This window comes from Aythya ferina (genome assembly GCF_964211825.1).
Source record: "Aythya ferina genome assembly, chromosome: 5".
In the NCBI taxonomy this organism is placed as follows: domain Eukaryota; kingdom Metazoa; phylum Chordata; class Aves; order Anseriformes; family Anatidae; genus Aythya; species Aythya ferina.
Genome location: NC_140301.1, coordinates 59793219 through 59815230, shown reverse-complemented (window position 1 = coordinate 59815230; position 22012 = coordinate 59793219). Strand labels below are relative to the sequence as shown.

At 48.4% G+C, this 22012-nt stretch overlaps 1 protein-coding gene across 2 annotated transcripts in view; it reads right to left on the bottom strand.

Annotated features, from left to right (window-relative positions):
- Window positions 1-22012, bottom strand: part of RTN1 (reticulon 1) — a 97666-nt gene that overhangs the window by 11752 nt on the left and 63902 nt on the right. Inside the window, exon 1 of one of the 2 annotated variants that reach the window (XM_084520898.1) lies at window positions 3822-4220. The exons of the other annotated variant lie outside the window; for it this stretch is intronic. Within the exon in view, the coding sequence (XP_084377024.1) occupies window positions 3822-3882 (61 nt within the window). The 5' untranslated portion in view covers window positions 3883-4220. Of the gene's footprint in view, window positions 1-3821; window positions 4221-22012 lie in introns of those variants that run through there. 2 annotated transcript variants of the gene reach the window in all.

The following is a 22012-nucleotide window of genomic DNA, read 5'->3' as shown; positions in this document are numbered from 1 at the left end:
CCTCTAGATTTAAGCTCTCGATCTTGCAGTCCTGTTGCTAGCAACAGGAATGTGCCTGAGGAAGGACTGACGAAAAAAATTAAAGGGAATCTGAAAGTGGAAAAAAGATTGACAAATTTCATTCAAATTTCACAGGAAATCAGCTGTGAAATCAGGAAGTCGATTACCCACAATTTAGTTCTGTTTTTTTGTGAAAATTGGTTACATCAAATGATAAATTCATTCCAAGATTTTAGCTTTACCAAGGTCCAACAAAAGAACCAACTTCTGGGACAGATCTTTAGCTCCTGCAAAGAAGAAGCACTCATTTGAGCTAAACAAGGTGATCCCACAATACTTTACAAGTTTAGCGCACAATACTTTCAGGAAAGCACTGAAGGTATGAAGGTACCAACTGGCTGAAAGCATGCTTTCATGGTGATAGCTATAATTAAACAGACTTCAAAACTGTCAATAAGATTGTACATTAATAGCATGCATCCGTATGATTGCTATTGAACTTCTTTGTCACTCTAGAAGTGGGGATTGTTGCCATGAAAAGCTGGTGGAGCTTCTTGGCACCCTTTAGAAAGCAGTCGGTATATCAATCAAGAAAGGAAGCCAGTTCTCTGGAAACAGCTGTCAAAAAAAAAGCTACTCAACAACTCCAGTTCCAGAGGAGTTACGTCAGCTAGGTGGATGTGATGAAATCTGCAGTCCTTCTCCACATTAGTTTATATCATAATGCAGATAATATTTAGGATTACTCCTATGAGCAGTTCACAGGCCTTTTTCTCTTGATCTTTTGAGATTTTCTTTCCTAATACATCTTGCAGGGTGGTGACACTGCAGGAACAAGCGTGGCACTTAGGCAGACCACCCAAAAGCTGACATGTAGAAGAAACAGTGGAAGAGGAAATACTTGTGGGGACAACTGAGCTGCCACCAAGTAGCTCCAACGAGCTGGGGTGCCAAGACCTTCCTAATCCAGAGAAACCTCTCCAGTTATAGGGCTCATAGGGCTGAGGCCTGTGGAGCTGGGCCTAGTCCCTAGGCAAGGAGACCTGCTCCAGCCTCCTGAGCCCAGAGGCCCACCTCATCCTGCAGCTCCCCTCAGTGAGCCGGGCACCATGACATTGCTGTGTGAAGGTCCAGGCTGACCAGCGTGCCCAGCTGGAGACATTTCTCCACACACCATGCCTCATGCTTGGCTCCATCCCGGCCTACTTCAAACGCACCACCTACCAGTGCGAAAAGATGGGTGTGAATGGCAGCTGCCATTCCCCAAAGCCTCCCGTGACAATATTTTGAATGAAGCAGATGCCCAGCAGGGGCGATTTACTCTCCCAGTCTCCCCGAGGGGCTGTGTCATGATCTACCGTTGACACATCATGCTTTACTTGATGTATGGGTCGCTAAAACACATTGCAATCTTTTAAATGTATTTAGCAGCACCAGTTGCTTCGTTGCGAGGAGAGTAATGATATGTAGATTCAGTGGGGCAAAGCCAAAGCCTCACCAAGCATCCCTGCAGCTTCTCAAGACCCCTACCAAATTTTACACCAATTTTCAGTAGTATAAGGGCAAACCAGTGACATAGCTAGTCGCAGGCATGATTGTTTATTAATTAAAGCTTATGTTAACCTCAACATTTTATTTCCATAATTTCAGTAAAAATATGCTCAGTATTTACTGAGGTCTGGGACTGCATCTGTTACGTTCACAGCCATATTCCAGAGTTTTCAGGGAGGAACCATAATTCCATTGGTAATGAACTTGGCAAAATTATACAATTCCAGATTTTCATGAAACTGATATTCTAGGTTGAGACGGAGAGTACGTGAATAACAGATATTAAAAGAATCAGTGCATCGAGCCTTTAGTCTTCATTCCCCTGAATTTTAAATTTCTTCTATTTTATCTCGGACTGATCAAAGAATTTCAGTGGCAGAAATAACATTCTGTCTATTTTGTGTATTCTGCAGGATCATTTTTAAAGCATAAAGCACCACCCAAGAAAAAGAAAGATATGCAAATGATGTGGAAGTGAGGCAAGTGATTTATTTCAGCTGCGTTTTTTTTTTTTTTTCAGATCTTTTTTTTTTAAATCAGCATGGGCCAGATTGTGTCATATAATTTCCAGCAAATCTGCCTCTTGATTTCCAACAGAACACAGAAGGAGAGAAAGACTACTATTATTATTGATTATTAATTATTAATTAAACAATAGCAGCACACCCTTTGTCATCCCCCCTTTTTTAACCTTGTGAGTAAATATTTTTTTCTGCTAAAAAAAGGAACAGATTCAGTCTGCCTCTAAATACAGGTGGTTCAATAACCTGACTCAGCAAATTAATATTTTTAGAAGGATCAGCAAAATACTTAGCCTTTTTGGAAGCAAAACAAACAAAAATCAGAACCCCATCTAACAAGGAAGTTCATGTTTGAATCTCAGATGAAAAGGCTCCCAAGTTTGGCTGTGGCTCTCCTGTATAAGCTTAAGGAATCACACAATCCTATAGAAAACCCTGGCCCTTGATTAAGGTATGGAAAGCCCGAGCTGCCGCAGGCTGGCATTTAACAGGTGCATCTGTTTACTTTCCTGCTACTCGTTTTCCTGAAAAAAAACAAACCACCTCAGACCATAACCAAATTAAGACTGCAAAAATATCAAGATCCCTAGAGACAAGGGTCTGAATGTCTGTCTTCCCCTGCCTCCTCCCGCCCCAAACCACCTTAGGAAGGTTTTCTGCCTTCGGTTACATGTCGCTGCCTTTATGAAACTACGCCTGCAAGCATCCTGGAGGATGCTACAGAGTCTCTCTCCCAGGAACCCTGCTGTGAGCATCATATTCGATCTATTCAGTGTAAACACGCACCTTAAAATTATAAAATACATTCAAACAAATCCTGCCCAAAGCAGAGAGCAGGCTGCCCGGCAGGATCAGCCGCTAGCTTTTCTCCCTCTAATCTGCCCACCGAGCAGCGTCACAGAGACTGTCTTTTATCAAAACAAAGGCTGGATGCTGGCTGGGAAGTGTGAAGCCGACTAAAAATGGCTGAAAAGCTGTCCGAGGCACCCCGGAAGGTAGCCAGCCCCACCCAGCGCAGTCACCGACCCGCTCCAAAGAAGCTGAAAATAAACCCAAAAGGGAGATGCTATTGTTCCCCTCGCCTATGCAGCAGCAGAGCACAGCATCGCAATATTTTTACCCATGAAGGGGGCTCAGTAGAGTGCTCGAAAGCACAATAAAGGCTTTTTTAAAAAAAAAAACAAAAAAAAAACTCTACAGCAAAGTACGAGGCGGGTGGCGATGCCGCGGTGCTATCGCACGTCTCGCCGGGGCTGCGTTTTCTTTGTGTCGACGCTAGGCTAAGCCCTGGCCATGGGTGTGTCCGTGGGCAGGAGGCACCAAGGCACCCAACGCAACCACCTCAAACCCTCACCAGCCCCAGCCGGCACAAATTCACCATCGCCCGGCTCTCCTAAAGCCCGAAAGGTCTGAAAATCCTGCCAGAGATTCCAGGGTGAGGAATGATACCGCTAACGGCAAGGGCGGATGCTTGGGAAATGAGCTGTGAGGTGGGAAGGAAGGTCCTGTATCCTGGATGCTTTCAGGGCGAGACAGCTGGAGATGGGAGAAATACATTCAAACGACACAATTAAGGGCTTTTTCGTCCTTTCCTTCTTAAATTACCCCCAAATAAAAGCTTCGCGGGGAGGGAGATAAAACAGCATGCACAGGCCCACAGGTGAACAATGCAAAAAATGGATGGATCCTGCCTTTGCCTCCTCTGCCATGCAGTCCTTCTAGCATGCAACACTCGAACAGATATAATACCCTGACATTTCCAGTTGCTCCAAAGACAGTCCATCTTGGTGGAGTCGGCGCTGGCTTGCATCTCGGAGGGCTGGGGAAGGGCCGGTGCTGCGGTCGGAGGCACTGCGTTGTTAGCAGTCAGGCATTCCCCAGCATGGGTTGGGTTAGCGGGTATCGCTCCCGTCTCCCCGCTCGGCTCCGGACTGATGCTGTAAGCAGCACAGGCGGAGGGGGGAGGGCATATTGTACGCGCTGCGGTCTCCACTGCAGCAAATCAGCGGTGTGATGTGGTTGCCCTAGGGAGCAGGCTCCTTTGAAAAAGGGGATGCGGTCCCCTTTCAAATCAAAAGCTGGCGCTGGCTCGGCGGCTTAGCCTCCCGAGCCATCGAAATGGTTAAGGCAACCTGACGGCAGAGAAATAAAAACAAATTCGGTGTGGGTGGAGGCGGTGGGGAGTGGGGGGGGGGCACCGTTTCCTATACGGCTGCACGGTTGTGACTATTCATGTTCCAGAAATTTCTTGGGAGTGATGAAATCTGGTGTTTTCTTCATTTTTTTGGGGAGGGCCAAATTTCCCTGTCCACCCCCAAGTGTTGCTGCCCCCTCTCCCCTGCCTGGCTGGGTGAGGTCTTGGAGCAGGCAGGAGAAAACCAAAAGCAGGACCCGATCCCATCAAAGCAACCCGATCCCATCAAAGCAACCCCCATTTTGCTATTTTTTTCCCCAGAAACTATTCCAGAAACAGCAAGAAATAGCAGAGCACCCACACCCCATACACCGAGCCCTGCCATGGTGGGATGCTGCGCACAGCAGCCTGCTCCTGGGCTGGGACATGCGGGCTGCAAACGCTGCCCAAAATGCTGCATACATCAGGATTCATGGGGTGAGACAGCAGGTTTATGGGACAATTTGTGAAAAAGTTCTCTGCAGTAATTCAGCACACTGCTGGCTGAATGTTAACACCAGCCCTGGCACTCCTGCCCCAGGGAAGATGCTGGCCCTGCCTCAGTTTCCCCACCAGCAAACTAAAAAGCAGCCTCACAGGGGTGTCACAGGTAAGCCATGGCCACATGGTACTCAGCAAAAACTGGGAAAAAAATGCTTTACATTCACCCAACTTGTTAGCCTTTTCAGATTTCTGGCAGGCTTTACTAATTTATTAAATATTTTTATTTTAGCCATATTATATTGACTTTATGCTTTTAATAAGGAAACAGACAGCAACACAGAGACAGTGGGTCCCATACACATCAGCATGGGGAACCGAGGTTGAACCTCTCTGTGTTTTTGGCTCCGAAACCAGAAGATTTTTAACACTTAAGTTAACAGAGATCTCCCCAGCTGGCACTACTGGGTCACTTACCCCTCCCTCAGGTAACTCATACCCCAGAAGAAAGCCAGAATTTAGGGAGCAATTCACCACAATTATATCTTAACCTTTACCTAGGAAGGTCTGCTAGGTTTATGGAGGGCAGCAGCTATTGCTTGCATTTCAAAAGCATCTCTGAAATCCCAGAACGGCTTGTGCTCAGCTTAAATCCCCTAACAGAGAAATAATTAACTAATTGGTGCAGAACTGGCTTCAATTGTCATTGCATGTAGTAATATTAAACAATCTACAAACATTATTACAAGTCCTGATTTTGCAGGCTTCCTGGCTTAGTTAAAAAAAGGAAGAAAGGACTCGGCAAGGGATGATTTCCCAACATGGTCTGATTGGTTTAGAGCCTTCACAAAAGCAGAAAACATCTCTATTGTTGCTTTCTGCCCTGCAACAGGGTCCCCAGCACCAACCCACAACACGAGGCATTTACAAGTAATGTATATGAAAACCACACATATGAAACTCCTAAATCCTGGAGTCCCTGAAAAAAGAAACATAAAGAAACCTCCAAGAATGGTTCAATGAAACCGATGGCTATTGTGCACGCACCACCAGCAACACTGCAGTAAGGAGAAACAAAATCTCACTGTAACCTGCATTTCTTAGCCAGCTATGAAAGACTAATTAATTCCCTTTGCACAGACGAGTGGTCCTTGTACCTTTAACACCTTGGTCTTGTGGTGATTCCTCCTTTCCCTCATTGTTGGCAGAGATTTTCCTTGCCCCAGACTTCAGGTCTCCACCTCCTTCTTATCCAAGGAAGGGCTGTGAAGTTGGTGAAGGGTCTAGAGAACAAGTCTTATGAGGAGGGCTGAGGGAGACAGGGTTGTTTAGCTTGGAGAAAAAAGGCTCAGGGGAGACCTCGTTGTACTTTACAGTTACCTTAAAGGAGGTTGTAGGGCTTACCTACAAAGAAGGTTACCTTAAAGAAGGCTGTGATTCTGTAGCGAGGTGGGGATTGGACTCTTCTCCCAAGCACCAAGTGATAAGATGAGGGGAAATGGCCTCAAATGGTGCCAGAGGAGGTTTAGGTTGGATATTAGGAGAAATTTATTTACAGAAAGGGCTGTGTGGCAGTGGAACAGGCTGCCCAGGGAAGTGGTTGAGTCACCATCCCTGGAGGACTTCAAGAAACATTTTGATGTAGAACTCAGTAGCACGGGTCAGTGGTGGATTTGTCAGTGCTAGGTTAAAGGCTGGACCAGGTCATCTTAGAGGTCTTCTCCAACCTGAATGATTTTGTGATTCTCCAGGCTACCAAAATGAACCCTACCATAGTTTTCCTGCTTCAATTCCTGCTTCCCATTGGAAAAATGTCTCTTCAGACCTGGCCCACGTAGTTCCTGTCCCACACTACTTCCAGGGCTATTTTAATTCATGGGCACCAGAACCTGCTGTTTTATCAGCAGTGACAAGAACACACTTGTGTCAGAACCAGGACCCAACCGGTGCTGTGAGATGAACCAAGTTAGGAAATAGAAATGAGATCAGAACATCTTGTGGTGCACACTAAGTCATCCGGGGAGCTTCCAGTGCTGAGCTGGGCGAGGGAGAGAGGCAGCAGCTGGCATTACGCCGTACATGTGTCTACCTAGACTTGCACACAAAGTTTAACAGGATCACAGTCAGCAGTGGCTGGATCCAGAGCTAAAACTGCAATTGATAAAAAATGCATCTCTATAATGAGAATTTAAATTATGCATTCGGTAAGGAGCGAGCCAGAATTAGGACTAAGCAGTTGGCCATCAAGAGACCGAGGAGCTATTTCCTAGAACTATTTCCTTGCAGTAGAGCTAAACCAGGGCCATCGACTAAATCTGTACTGAGCAGAGAGGAAGGCACAAACAAGCCTGCCTGGATCTGAAAAAGGCGAGACGTGCACAGGTCAGAGCTCTTGGCACGAGCCACTGGGTAGTGCAGTGTTGGAGGAGAGGTTTGCAGTCATCATGAGCAGAAGCAGGATTAAAAGCACTAAGTGGAGCTTCCTTCCCTTCAGAGCATGGTCTACAGCAATCCTCCTCCTGCCGCAGGACATTACGGGATGATTGAAGGTCTTTAGATGTTTTAGTGAGGTCACCTGAAGTTTAATGTTGATGGCACAGCCACAAGCCAAGTGGGCTCATCAGTATTGGCCTGTTACGTATCTCTGCTAGAGATAATGACCCACGTATGATGAAGTTAGGGGGAAGGACTCAGTAAAATAAAGTTATCTGTGTATTTTCAGCTCTGCCTAACCCTGCACTGAGAGAAACCTCAAGTAATTCATGGCTAGGAGACTGCTGTCTGCCTGATTTCTTTCCTCCGGCCCCAACAGGGAGTGCTGGACGGGGTGGGGGCTGCAGCTCAGCCAGGGGCACGGGCACCCTGCCACGGGGATGGGGACACGACAAGCCCTGTGTCCAACCTGGTTCTCTACCAGCCCTACCTCGCTCTTTTCCAGAGGCCCTCCCACTTCCATGGTGAGCTCTGATGAGCTCAGGGTTAGCAATATTTATGGCTTTTTTGATATAGTTGAATCAACATAAGAGCTCAGAGCATCAGGACTCACCGTGTTCGACCACAAGAAGGATCAGCCACAGCCTTAACCTCCAGGGCTGTCCCTTAACAACCCTGCTGGAGGACAGGGGTGGAAATCAGCACCGATTTCCAAGAATATTTTACGAGAAGAAATTCAAAGATAGAGCTAAAATTGTCACCGGTTCTGCTCGAAGTGCAGTGACTTTGAAGACACTTCGGGCTGACGATGCTTTTCAGAGCAGAGCTCTGCATCACTCCACGTCAGCGCATCGCAGGACACATTGGGGACAGCGCCGGGACTGCAGCGTGGTGCTGGAGGATCCCGACGCTTAGCACTTAGGGGAACAAGAGCATTAAGGGACATTTCTGTTGTTTTTCATTTTTTTTCCTAGATGATTTGTTCTTAGCATTTGCAACAAATATACAGAGGATGCTATTTTAAAAGTCCCATTAATATACCTCAAAGCTCTAAAGAGCAGTGGGGAATTTTTGCCCGAGTGCTCCAAGCCAAGGGCAGCCAGCGATCACATTTTGGCGAGGGGGCCGTCAATAGCGGAGGGATGGGCCAGATCCTGGCTCTGCTGTCTTGCTCTCATTCGTGCTCAACACATTTTCTGGGCTGCAGAATTGCTCAGAGGCAGCTCAGGTGAAAAGGTCAGGAGCTGGGAGATGCTGCCGGCTATTTCAGGTCCATTACCACTCACAGTCTAGGTGGTACGTGGACAGCTTTGTCCTTGTATCTCTTGCCCTGGGCTTTGATGTTTCTCTTAGGAGATGTTGTACAGTGATGAATTACTTATTTTCTCAGCTCTTTAGGCCACCAAAGGAATCGATAAGCTGTTAAAGAGACAATATGGTCTCAAAGTGCTGAAATGTATGTCTAGAGCTGAATGCTCGCAACAAAAGAAATGCCGTGCCCCAGCACATCACATCATGTTCCAGCTTCCCTGCAATTTTTTTTTGGAGATATCTTGCAGTGCCTGAGTTTATCAGGGTTTTTAAAACCATCAGTCGAAATATTTGGGTGGTTCGCAGGGACAAGAAGCGTGTTTTGAGGTGTGTAGCTAAGCTTCTGCTCTGCTGCCTCTGTTTCGCTCTCTGCTCAGCATGACTGTTCCTCGTGCCCATTTTTGCTCCAAGTCTGAGCTTATCGGAAGGCATTAGACAACGGCCCTGTGACACGAGTCAAAAGAGTGGCTGAAAAATCAGGTGAAACACATTTTGCACTTGCTTCCCCGCCTGGGAGCGAGGCAGCCTTCCTTTGAATCCCAGTGGAAGAGCCATGTGGGGGGAAACCCTGAGATTTGGGTCTATTATTAAGAAGCAGTTTTCCATTTTGGATTCTGAACCACCGATGGGAACGGATCCTTTTCACCGACCATCGCAGGGATGTTGGCGCCCCTGCAATGCCACCAGAGCTTGGTGACTAATGCGGGTGACAGCACATCTAAGACATAGGAATCAGCTGTGATTTACTCCTGGCTTTTCAGCAGTGGATGGTTTCTCTTAGCTCTTTAATGCTATTTTTGAACCAGAAGGATCCTAAGAATGAAGGCTCTATTCCTGCCATTGACCTAGAAAAGTCTTTTGCTTCTTTCCAGTGGGACTTCATCTTGCAAGTGCTGGGAACCTTAAAATTGGGCATCACCCTCCTCTGGGGGAGGCAATTGGTACGTCTTCGTCCCTTCTTCAAGATGTGATCAGTAAAGCTGCCAAGACCCCAAAACTCTGGCTGACCTCCTGCATTCCCCCGTCAGAGCAGGCTCGTGCACCGCTTGCAGCCTACCCCTGTCTTCAAGCCCGTGCTTTTAAGTCTGTACTGCTAAATTCATCTCCCTTACAGCACTGCTGGTGCTGCAGCTGGCATTATTAATTCCATTTCATTAACTGATCTTCTTAATGGACTGGAAGACAAAAGAGAAGACAGTCCTGAGACCACAGCGTTGGCTGGGCCTCGGGAGATCTATGTTCAGCCCTCACGCCTGCCAGAGGCTTCCTGCGTGACCTTGGGAATCCTCTCTCTTGGGTCTCTGGGTCCGCTTGGTCTATTTAAATGTGGGTCATCACCTGCTTTTAAAGCTTTATTTCTGCAGCACCTGGCACAACATCTGCTGCTCGAGCGAAGCAGCCTCGTGCAGTTTTGTAAACAAGTTGCAGGCAAGTGTTGCTGGCTGGCGTTCTTGGGCCAGCGGAGACCAAGCAAGATGGTGAAGACGAATTGGGGTTGCGTGGCTCTTGGAAGGGGCAAAATCCTGCCTGGTGCTGCGGACAGAGGAGCCTCCCCTTTGGCCAAGCATGCCTGGCAGAAAAGGGAAGGACACAATTTTTATTACCTCCCAAAATGCCTTGTCCTGTGGGTGTCTCCATCACCGTTTGCAGGTGGAATGGTGCCCAGGGCTGATGCTGGAGCTGTGCAAACACAACTGCAAATTAAACCAATAGCCCACGGGCAGAGGCTCAGGAGACAGAGGTTTCTTTTGCAGCGGTGCCACAAGCCTCTAGTTCAGGCTGGCATCCTCGCAGGCACCCAGGGCTGCTGGTGAACGGGCTGTGGTTTGCACCATTTCTGCTGGCTCCTGTACCTACCAGCCCTCCTGCCAGCCTGACCCCAGTGAGCAGGTGAAGGTACAGAGCAGACCTCAGCTCCCATTCCCCAAAAAAGCCATTTTCTTTGGGGAATGGGGTCATTTAACAGGCCCTCAGCTGCCCACCCCTCTGCACCGCTTCCCCCATCCACTGCACAGGGGCAGGCGGGACAAATGCGCTGGTGCCAGAGGTCTGCAGATGCTGTGGCCACGCAAGCACCACTCAAACATCCCACAATTGTCATGGCAACCCCAGCTTTCCCTGGAAAACAGCAGCAGACCACGAACACACTGCTGGATGCAGCAGCCACGGCCCCAGCTTATCCCACAGCCCTGTTGCTGCCCGCAAGCACCTGGGGACCAAAATGCTCTCTGCACGGGGAGGGAGGATGCTCGAGCCCATTTGCAGGCTGGGGGGATGCACAGGACTCGGCTGTTAGGCAAAAACGTGGCTGAAGAGGGGGGAACAGGTCAGAAGGCAGCCAGCCCAGGGTAATCAGAAGGATTGCATTGGGAAACGATGTGCCAAGAAAGTGGTTAGAGTTGTGTTTGCTGGGGAAAAGTGCAGGGAAATTAGTTTTGTGGGACATTTTAGGCTATCAGCTGAAAGAGCAGCTAAGCAGGAAAGCAGCCACAGCTTGAATATAGGGGGATGGCCCTGCCCTACACATCTCCCACAAGGGTCAGGGGGAAAGGGAGTCAGAAGATACCATAAGGAAGGTCAAGCAAGCTTCCTTCCAGCATCACATCTGCAAAATATGCAATGCAAATCCACACCCTGAAGCCAGCTCATTAGGGACTTAACATCAGTCATCCCTAAAACGAGGCATTTTATACACGGAGACACAGAATGAGGAAAAAGAGAAGGAAAATAAAACGCAGAGTCCAGAATAATCCACCGAATTTGTGGAAGTGGGTTTCTCTCTGAAAAACAGATCCCGTCTCTGAGTACTCAAATAACACGCATCCTCTCGGCACTCCCCCTCTCTGCACACAATGAGAAAGCCTTGATTTGGAGGCTGATGTCAAGCATCGGAGAGAGGACAATTTCATTTTCCATTCTCAAGGCCGAGGGATTAAAGACACACCGGCAAAACCATTTCCCGTTTAGAAAACCCAGCTGAAGGGGCGAAGGAATTCAGATGTGCCCGACGACGTCTTTAAACACCGCACACCACGTTTTCCTGATCGCTTCTGCAAAGGCAAGATAACCCTCTGCTCCGGATGAGGGTGAATTTGTAACAGGAGGTATTGAGTGAGTTTGAATTAGTATGTAAAATGGATTTATTTTGCTATCTTTGTGAGGATGGGCAGGATGGGAGTTTGCTGGACAAAACTGAAAAAGGGAAAACATTCCCCTTGTATCACAGGATGTCTAACCTCTCTGCTTCAACACCGAATAGCGTGTGGGTATGGCAGAAGCAGCAGCAGTTTCCGAGTGGCACTGTGGGTGTACGGGGTACAGCCCCAGCCCTTGTCCCAGCACACTGCATGTGAACAGTGCAGGGTGGCAGAATAACAGAGCGTGTTTTCTCTATGGGTACTGGATTCCCTGCCACAGGTTTTGCAGAAACTGAGGAACTGCAAAGAAAATAGCAAAATAGGATGGGGAGAGCATTGCAAAAGGTCTGCTGGGACTTAAAGAGCTGCTTCCCCCATGTCTGTCATTCCTTGCAAGCATTTTAGCATGGGAGGCTTTGCTGAAACTCCCCAGCTCAGACAGGTACCACCAAATACCCCTTCAGATATTTCACTCTAAACAAAAACATCCAGGTTTTGAAATCCCCACATCCCTGTGTCCCATCCTAGGGCCCTTGCATTTCATACACCAGATACTTAAAATTATTTTTTCTTTTTTTGGAAATGAATTGGAGAGAAAACATAACAGCGTGACGTTACTTTTGAATCATGATAAATTCAAGAAACCCACAATCTTTGTATACACAGACAAACAAACCCAAACCCCAAGTGCTGCATTTCGCTTTGGATGGACCTCTCCCATCACAGGTAGCACAGGCAAGGGCAGCTGCTGCTGAATGCCATCCTGGTCCTGGGCCCCACTACCCGTGGCTCTGGGCTTTGAAAACCTCAGCCTCTGAGCAGCCCCAGCACAAAGCCAGGAGATAATGGCCCCCTAGATTAGGATGTCTGGTACTGGGGCCAGGAGAGACGAGACAAGAGACTTCATTTTGGAAACCGCAGCTGTTACCTTTTCCAAAACTTGCTTTTTAATTTTTTTCCCCTCTTTTTTTTTTTTTTTTTTTTTTTTTTCCAGGTTGTCTCGCATTCAAAGTGATCAAAGTTCCCTGCGAAGCACAGCCTCTGAGTTTCAGATAAATATAGCCGCGCTGCTCTGCGTTTGTTTGTTTTCCCCAGGTTGCAAACCTGCAGACGAGACCTACTTATTTCGGAGAGGGGCGTGCAGAAAGCAAGGGGAGGCGTGATGCACGGAGACCTGCTGCTTGTACGGCTGCACGGAGGGGAGGGTGGAGGTGGCCACGGCTATGTGTGAGGTGCCCAGCCCATGCCACCACACAGGGGGACAACCCCAGCCCTTCCAGCCGTGGCAGACCCCTTGGGCTCTGGGTGAAGCCACACACAAGGGCGGAAAGGTCCCAGCCCCAGTCCCCCACCCACCCCAGGCACCACTGCTCATCCCACCACAATTTATTTCGGCTTTCCAATTAGCCAGGAGGTAAACGCAGCAATTACTTTGCACGTCTGAAGTGTCAGAACTCTTGTGGCACATTTCCCCGAAGCTAAATAACTAACGAAGGGCTCTGATTAGTGTGGAACCAGCAGGCAGCGTGGACCAACATTTATTTTTACCTCTTGACACCTGAGACAGAGCTTGGTGAAGAGGATGAGCTTCCCGGCCGCTGCAGCCAGAAGGACTTGGCGTAGGGGGTGTCTCGGAAGATGATGTTCCACCCTGTTTTGTCCTTGGGCTGCCACTGAGAGAGGAAACCTTCAAAATCTGAACGCTTTGCATGTGCTGGAGGATAAAACACAGCTTTTTCCATCCTGGAGAGACACCTCGCATAGGTCCCACTCAGCACCTCCTTCGCCTCTGTGCCTTTCCAAGCGTTTTTGCCCCCTCGCTGGCAAGTAGAAGGCATTGGCTGTGCTGCTGCCAGGGCTTGGGCTCAGCCCTCAGCAGAACCTGGGGTCCCACAGCAGGATCAGTCCCCGTGGAGCTGTGCCCACACTTACCCAAGGCCTGGCAGCTGCAGCTTAAGGCCCTTTTTCTCCCCAAAGCTTATTTTTTTTCTGAATCGCTCCTCCTGCAAAACACACCAGCCACCTGTAAAAGCTGTCTCAGGCACAGCCTGTGCCATGCAGGCTTGTGTAAGCCCCTGCCCTTTCCTCACCCCTCCCTTATTTTGCCCTCAAACTGCAAATAATCTGTTTTTCACCGTGACCCAGGAGGGGAGAGGCTGCCCAGGGGATGCAGGGAGCAAATTGGGTAGCTTCGGGGTGCCGGAGTGCAGAGCAGAGGATGATTTCCACCTCCCCAGGGAGGAGATGAAGGAAAAGCGAAGGGATTACATCAAAGCTGAACCCTCCCAACCCCAAATGCCCTGGCCATAAGGACAGCAGCTCCAAACCCCTCGTGCATCAGGTCCTGAGCAGCAAAGGGGCTCAGGGAGGATGCTCCAAGCCCTGCGGCAACAGCAGCCGGGCACCTTGCAAAGTCATCCCTTTAACCAGGTTTCCTCCTCACCCAAATTTTTGCACAAACAGGAGGTGCATGACTCCTTGCAAGGAAAAGCAACTATTTTGGAAATCATCTGCTCTAAGCCTGTGCCTGATTTCGCCTCATCCAACACGTGTTTCCATGGAAGCAGAGGAGGGAGCGGGCAGCCTGCGGCTGCAAATCGCAGCTAGTTCGCCGCCTGCTCCCGAGCCTGAAGAGACAAATGGATCATTAAAAATAAAACAAAATCGAAATTAAAAGAAAAAAAAAGCCCCTTCAGATAGCTGATAGTCAGTGCTGCAATGGTGCTTGTGGGGTCCAAGCACATTACAGCTGAATGAGACCGAACTTTGGCTCATTCTCAGAGGAAACGGCGAATGCGCCGAATAAAATGATTTGTGGTCTTTTGTTGATCGCATCGGTGTAATGATTGTGTGAGCACAGAGAAAGGCAGCGCAGCGCACAAAGGGAGTTATGTAAATGGATTAAAAAGATGTTTTCGGCATGGTTTGAAGGACTGTACTGCAGAGAGAGACTGAAATGAGGATGGTCTGGGAAATGAGCACGGTTTAGGAAACACGATTTATCTGCTGATCCAAACCTGGTTCAGACCTCAGGAGTGAGTCTCCTCAAGTCACTCAGCCTTATCGATGTGACCCTCAAGCAGAAACTTATCATAAAATCACAGAATTACGGCTTGGGTTGGAAGGGACCTTAAAGATCACCCATTTCCAACCCCCTGCCATGGGCAGGGACACCTCCCACCAGATCAGGTTGCCCAGGGCCCCGTCCAACCTGGCCTTGAACACCTCCAGGGATGGGGCAGCCACAGCCTCTCCGTGCAACAGCGTGACTTTATGTGACTACAACCACAAACACAAAGTTTCCCTGCCCTTAACTAGCATCTCGAGGTGTAACTTCATTCAAACACGCCGTTCCTAGCAGCCTGCAAGCACGCTGCATCGTGCTGCTGAGCCAGGCGCGCTGCACTGGGAGCAATTACTGCACCTCCTCGGGTAAGAGCTGCCTCCTGCCCAAAACGCTGCGCCCTCTCGAGCGACGGAGCTCGATGTGCCCGGGCACCTCACCGGCTCCCAGCGAGGCAGCGGAGCTGATACGTGTGCAGCCATTACAGAAGCAAATGCAAAATGTCCTTCCTGCATCAACTCCCCCCTGCCCAAAGATATATCCATTTTATGGCTGTCTGCCTTCTCCCAAGGGGCAGCAGAATTTCTCACCATTTTTTTTTCTTTCTTGAATATCAAGCCTAATAATAATAATAGTAATAATAATAATAATAATAATAATAATAATAATAATAAATTAAGCGGACTTACAAAAACTACAAATTACAAATCTATAGTTGCAGACTCAACTATATGGGTTTGGAGCTGCTCAGTGGAGCTGCCTGAACGCTGAATTTGTGAACACTGCGATCAATACTGTATTGAGCACTGATATCTCTGATCTAATGACAGCTCTGGGTAGGTCTATTACTTAAGTTCAGTAGGTGGTTTTCAGGGGAAAAGCAGCAAAATGGAAGGAATGAGCCAAACCAGCTCAAGTCTTCTAGATCCTACATCCAAACAGGGAAATAGATGAGATGAAGGTAAATCTGTTGGGGAAAATGAAGTGCTTTAGCTTCACGCAGGACTGACCCTATTTCAAGAGCCCACAAGGGTCCAAGATAACCCTGTATCAGCAATTCCCAATGAGAAAACAGCAACGTCACCCAAGGTATCATTCTTGCCTTTCCTAACCTTGAAATTTATCTCAAGCCAGCAGATCCAGCCAGGGCAGGGCCCCAAAACTCCTTTATACACAAGCTGGAGGCAGACTTTGTGGTGGTGCCGAGTACCAGCACAGCAGAAGGATCGATGTGCAGGGAGCAGCACGGGGTTGGTTTTCACTCCAGTTGGTGCCTGGTTTCCTTCTGCATCCCACCAAGAGGAACAGGCTGGTGGTAGCAGGTTGTGCCATCCTGGGGATCCAGGATTTGTTCGTATTTTTAAATACAGCCATCAAATTATTAAGCTTTTCCAGTTTTACAATGTGTAACTCAGCAAAGGAAGAACAGTGCACCCAATTTCTTGGACCAAACAGGAACCAACGGGAAGGCAAGAGGGAAAACAGTGTGGGTGAGTCCGGAGGATATCAGGAAAGCATTTGCCTCTAGGCAGTGCAGGAGATCGATTTGCAGAGTCACACAGCAGCACAAGCCGGACAGGAGGCAGCCAAAATGCAGCAAAAACTGGCTCGGGGAAAAGGAGAAAGCTGTCAGTGAAATAAAGCAGTGAGGCACAGGGAGGAGGCAGGAGGAGGGAGGCTCGCGGGGCAGGTAGCGCTGCAGCCTCGCGCTGCGTATCCGTGACCTTGAGGCTGATGCCATTACCTAACGGTGCTGAATTGTAGGAGGCACAGAACAAATTAATTACAAATGGGCGATTAGGCTTACGGTCTGATAAGCAGCTCACGGGGTTCAATGAAGAGAAGTTTTAATGAGATTAAGTGACAAAGCCATCACTTAGAAGGAAGCATTAAACAGGCTACAGACAAGGAGAAGGAACTGGGAGCGAAGGCAGAGAACTATTAAACCCATCTGTGTTATTAAAAAGAGGAGTAAACAACGCCTGTGCCTCTCAGAGAGGAAAGGGGATGGCAGTGAGCATGCTGGCACCGCCACGGGAACTTTTCCCCTGGGTACTCAGCAGCTGAGTCAGGCTCAGGGGGAATTGACAGCACGCAGCAAGGGAAGCCCAGCACCCATTTGGGACCAGCACGAGGAGCAAAGCACTGGCTGCCCCTCATGAATTACTGCGAGGAACAGGTCTAAGGGGTGCTCCAGGAGGGCTGGGGTTGCTGGGGGTGGCAATAGGTTGGAGCTGGACCTGATGGAGAAGACCTTTGACCTGGCCTGCTTCAAAAGCGAGTGCAGCAGGATGGCGGGTGGTAGCAATCGAGGAAAGAAACAGGCTAGCAGTTATTACTTCAGACCAAGAAGGGTATATCTTTAATAATAGCTGCTTCTAACGATGAATAATTAAAGCAGACCATTTGGTCCGCCAGCCCTTACGTATTTCCATTCCTCTAATGTACAGCTGAAGGGGTGGCTGTGCTTCATCTCCTACCAAAACCACCCCATCCTGCTGCACGAGGTGGATCTGACACCAAATGCAGGCATGAGGAGAAGCTGAGCATCCTCAGGTCAGGCTGCTGAGGGATCTGAGGAGTAAAGGCAGCCCCAATTACTGCACAGCAGCTAAGCAGCTGTGCAAGGGTTGCAGATAACATCCCCTGCTCACATTGCCAACAAGAAATGGGCCAAAAGGGTTTGTGTGTATCTTGGCCGAACAAAGGTCCTGATTGTGACCGTGCCTCCAGACACTACCACTGAAATAAGATCTGAAAACAATAACTGCAGAGCTTGCTGTTTCCTCGAGAAGTCAGGGAGCAATCTGTGTGCGCTAACAAATGTGCCTAGCACGACAGCCTGACAGCCTTTCAAAGTCACCTGCTGCTCCCCTGACTTCTCTTGCAATGCAGGTTATCCAAACGTGTATCCCTGGGTGCTGTCCAATCCACAGTTCTAGTAAATAGTCACCTCCCTTTCCTTCCTCTTCTCATTTAGAAATGCGCTGAAAGGATGCACGGGGGTTACCTCAGCATTTTATGGATTCTTCAGCTCTGTCAGCAAGAGCAAAATCCCACAGGATTACGCAGCTGAGAGCATGTTGCGTTCTCCCCTTTCTGGGAAGAATCCAACTACCACAGCTAAACCTTGTAAAAAAGAAGAAAAAAACAAACCAGAAAACCAAAGTGTGTGGCAGAATCTTCTCCACTGATTCAATTTTTCAAATCTCATTGCACTTCAGTGGGGAGCAATTGGCCAACAGAGATGAACTCTCCGCATTTCTTAGGGTCTGTTCCTGAGGAGGGGAGAATACCAACGGGGGATCGCTGAATATTGGGACTCTTCCAGCTCTGGCAAGACACAGCACCCATGAGATGCTCTGGAGGCCTAACAGAAGCACAGAGCTCACACCTGGGGACAGCACCAGGAACCCTCCCACTGAGCAGGCACAGAGCAGGCAAGAGGAGATGGGAAGGCCTCAGTATCAAATGATACCTGTAGGTATAGTGAATGTACCCGTCTGATTCAGACCCATGAATAGTAACTGCAGATTTAACTCCACCCTTGCCCACGGAGCAAAAGCAAAGCCAGCATCTGAATAAATCCTGACTCGGGGCACCAAATCTCAGTTGCCAGCATTTCCAGATCAGAGCAACAACAACAACAGAAGCTGAAGCCAAGTTCTCTGAATATTTTCTTGCGGAGTACCCAGGAGAGCTCAGCCATATGTAGCAGAGCCATTTGTGTGGTGTTTGAGGCAACATTTCTGTCTTAGCAGTCAGAGAGGTGCCAGGGAACAATCCTGCTCTGCAGGCAGGGCTCAAACCACCTTATAGGCAGGTTTGTGAACCCAAAGATTATCCCACTGATCATTTCAGCCATCTATCATGTGCTGGGTGGTGACTGCTCATCCCAGGCACTCCTCTTGCTGCTGCTGTGTAAAAAACACGAAGGGGCTCTCACCTCCAGCAGGAGCAGTGACACTGCACAACGGGTGACTGATGTTTAACCAGTGGGGCAGGAACAGCAGAAAGAGACTTTTTTAAAAGGGAATAAGGGGAGATGACAAATTCTTCAGAGAGACGCAGCAGACAGAAGTTAATCTCTGACTTCAGGCTTTACTTGCTGCATTGCAGATGCCCCATCAATGGGGCCAGCCCATTGCAACACCTCCCTTCAAGGAAAATCATCTCACCACGAGGAGAACTAACCCAGCCCCATAAGCATCACCGAAATCACACCTAAGCACATGGCCAACATGCTCACGGTGCCCTACAAAGGGCTTGCACCAGGCAGCAACCAGCACGGAAGGGGTGGGATCCCACACCAGACCCTCCATGAAGTCCGTGACACTGGGCCGTTTGGCTGACATGTCGTTTGGCATTTTCTCTCCGGCACCCTCATTTATTTCCCTTTGCAATGTCAGCTTGGCCAGCCAGCTCCATGAATAATTCAGCGCCATTAAGCACGTGTCAAAGCCGCCGGGGCACTTAGGAGGATTGGATCTTTGGCTCTTTTTCTCCATTTAACTGCATTCCAGCATAATCTCCCCTTCGCCGCTGCTGGAGGAGCAAGATCTACAAGTGGCAAGCACATTGCCACAGATATATGGAAATATACCTATATATATGGAAATCGTCCATTGGATAGAAGTGGTGTGCTGCTCACCATTCTGCTTGATGCCACTTTGACTGATGGTGAAACCTGCTGATTTTTTTACAGACATCCAGCGGATGTAAGGGTCAGTGACCAAGCAATAAGGATGAGCTCACAAAGCAGGATTCGGGAAAAAGAGGGGTTGTTTCCCAGTTCTGTTGTGTATTCGTGGTGTTATTGCAATGAAATCAATTCACCACACTCAATGAACCCATTAATCATATGATAAATTAGTCATTCACAATCCCTTCCTAACCAGCTTTCCTAGGAAAGGGGCTGTAAGAGGGGTGTGCACGTGTTTCAGCATCCCATCTGTAAAATAAAGACAATATCATCTCCTTTCTTGCTTTGTCTGGAAATTTAGGTTGTTTCACTGCCTACCAGCAGCACCGAAACAAGCAAAGCCCTGAATATGGATAAAACCCACTAGCGCTGTGACCAGGATGGAGCCATCTCTCAGTCTGCCAAAATTACTCCACTCAGACCCTTTCCCCGTGAGGAATTAGGGCTGTTTCTCTGAACGCTGAACATCATTGCCCACGCAACTTCTGACCTGGGCTGTGTGTGCAATTACCGCGTCTGAGAGCACCAGGCAGCACAGTCAGCACATCACATCCAGCCGCAGTAACTGCCTGTGCAAATAAACCGTATAGGTGAGGGCTCATTTCAGAAGGCACAATTGCTACTACGGCTTTTATTAAATCCCACGCTTTACAACTCCCTGGCTGGAGCCATAAACCTTGTGCTTTCAGCTAAGGTTACGCACGGGCCTGCTGTTTCAGCAGCAGCAGCAAAGCTCCAGAGCAGCCGTCTGAGACAAGCCACGGATGCAGCCTGTTCTCTCCCTTTTTTTCTCTAGGGAACCAGCTTTGGCATGGGGGTTTGACCTGATGATCTCTTGAGGTCCCTTCCAACCCCTACAAATCTGTGATTCTGTGATTTAGGAAGTTAATTCCGTGCTCCAGAAAAGGTGCCTCACTCAGCCTAAGCGAGTAAGCATTAGCTGCTGTTGTCTCTATGATATATTAGCTGGCAAAGTGACCCTCAGAAATCCTGGCTATTAATCTCTGCTGGCTTTTCTATAAGCTCTTACACCCCGCTCCTTGCTGGTTGCCCAGGTACAGACTTTGTTTTGTGGATGTTGACAGCATTTCATTAGGACGTATGCAGTAATTCCCCCCTGCCTCTGTAAGGAGCACTTTATATTTCTCTAAGAGAGAGACCAGAAAGCCCTGTCTGTGCTATGCCTGCCTCTGCCAACAGCACTCACCGAGCGAGTGTAGCTCCTAGGCTGCTTATAAATGAGACGCTGTGAAAACAGTGCCTCTGGGACTGTCAGAGGCTGGGTTTTGATCTTACACCACTGCGGATCCCAAGGAACTGCGCACACGGCAGAGGTTTATGCCAGCCAGGCTGTGGGTGCTGTCAGACCTCGGAAACCTGCGGTTGTTTTTTTTTTCCCTTTAAATTCTGCAGTCTCATGCACCTGCTGTTCAGGAGATAAGAGACAATCTTAAAATATTCCATTTTGCACGTTTATATGAAATGTGCTGCCCCGGCAGTGTTTATATTTAGCCAGATGTGCTGTAGCAATGCCAAGAGCTGTTTCCCTGACAAATTATTCTTTAGGATCCAGTTTGGGAGGGGGTGGTCTTCACTGATATTCCTGCTTTACCCAGCAATTTGGATGGTCTAATGTCAAAGCCTTAATGCAAGCTCAATTTGCTGCCTTGAAAGCCTTCCCTTTCTAAGACACAGCTTTTTGCAAAGGCAGTACTGATTATCTGTATCCTTTCTGTTCCTCTCAAATTACCCGAGCTCTAAAGGACTCCTGAGGTTACCTCTCAGCAGTTTGCACTCTCATGACCTGAGCTGTGGATTGTGTCCACATGAACTGTGAAAAAGCTGGCACGTCTTTTCCAGAGGTGTTGGGGAACCACAGGAGAGTGCTGGAGGACTGGCAGCACCTGGGTCAACTTAATTAGTGCCCACCTTACCTCCTAAGGGGAGCTGTGGTGTAAGAAACTCCAACGTCAGCTGAAACTTTTGGACGAGATTGCTGATGCCATATAAAATAACGCGGCACCAGGTGGGAAAGGGTTACTGTGAGCAGGTGATATCAAAGGGCTGTGAGTCAAGCTGAAATTGCAAGAAAAATAAACCCAAAAAAGGAGGTTTCTGGGAAAGCAAAAAGCAATCCCACTGCCAGGGGTTTTCCTCATGCAATATTCACTGCCACCTGATGTCGCTTGCAAAATGTTAATGTTTGGTGTCTGCTAAGCCCTGAATATGCAGGAGACAAATGCTCAGTCCTCTTGAATGGAGGAATGCCTGCTGCAGAAGCATGAGGATCCAGCTATGCCTGGTTTTCATCAGTGATGCTGAGCAGAAGCCTCCCAGCCTCATGGCACTTGTAAAATTTGTCATCGCTACCAAAATGACAAACCTTTGTTGTCATTGCTAGAGCTGATTTCAGTGACCTTGACATCACCAAATGTCCCCACCACAGCCAGGCTAGCCCCTGGCAGACCCATGGTGCAGGTAGGTGACTACTGCCATCCAAAGCAACCTGTCCTCTTGTAAGAGAAATTTCTTCCATACCTATTTGTATTCCTCACACACAAATGAAGTGCTGTGAAAGCAGAACACCAAAATGACGTCTCACTGCTACACTTCTCCAGTAACCACTGAGCTGCTGTCAGAGACAGACGGAAAAGAGAAGAAATCTGTGATATCTACCCG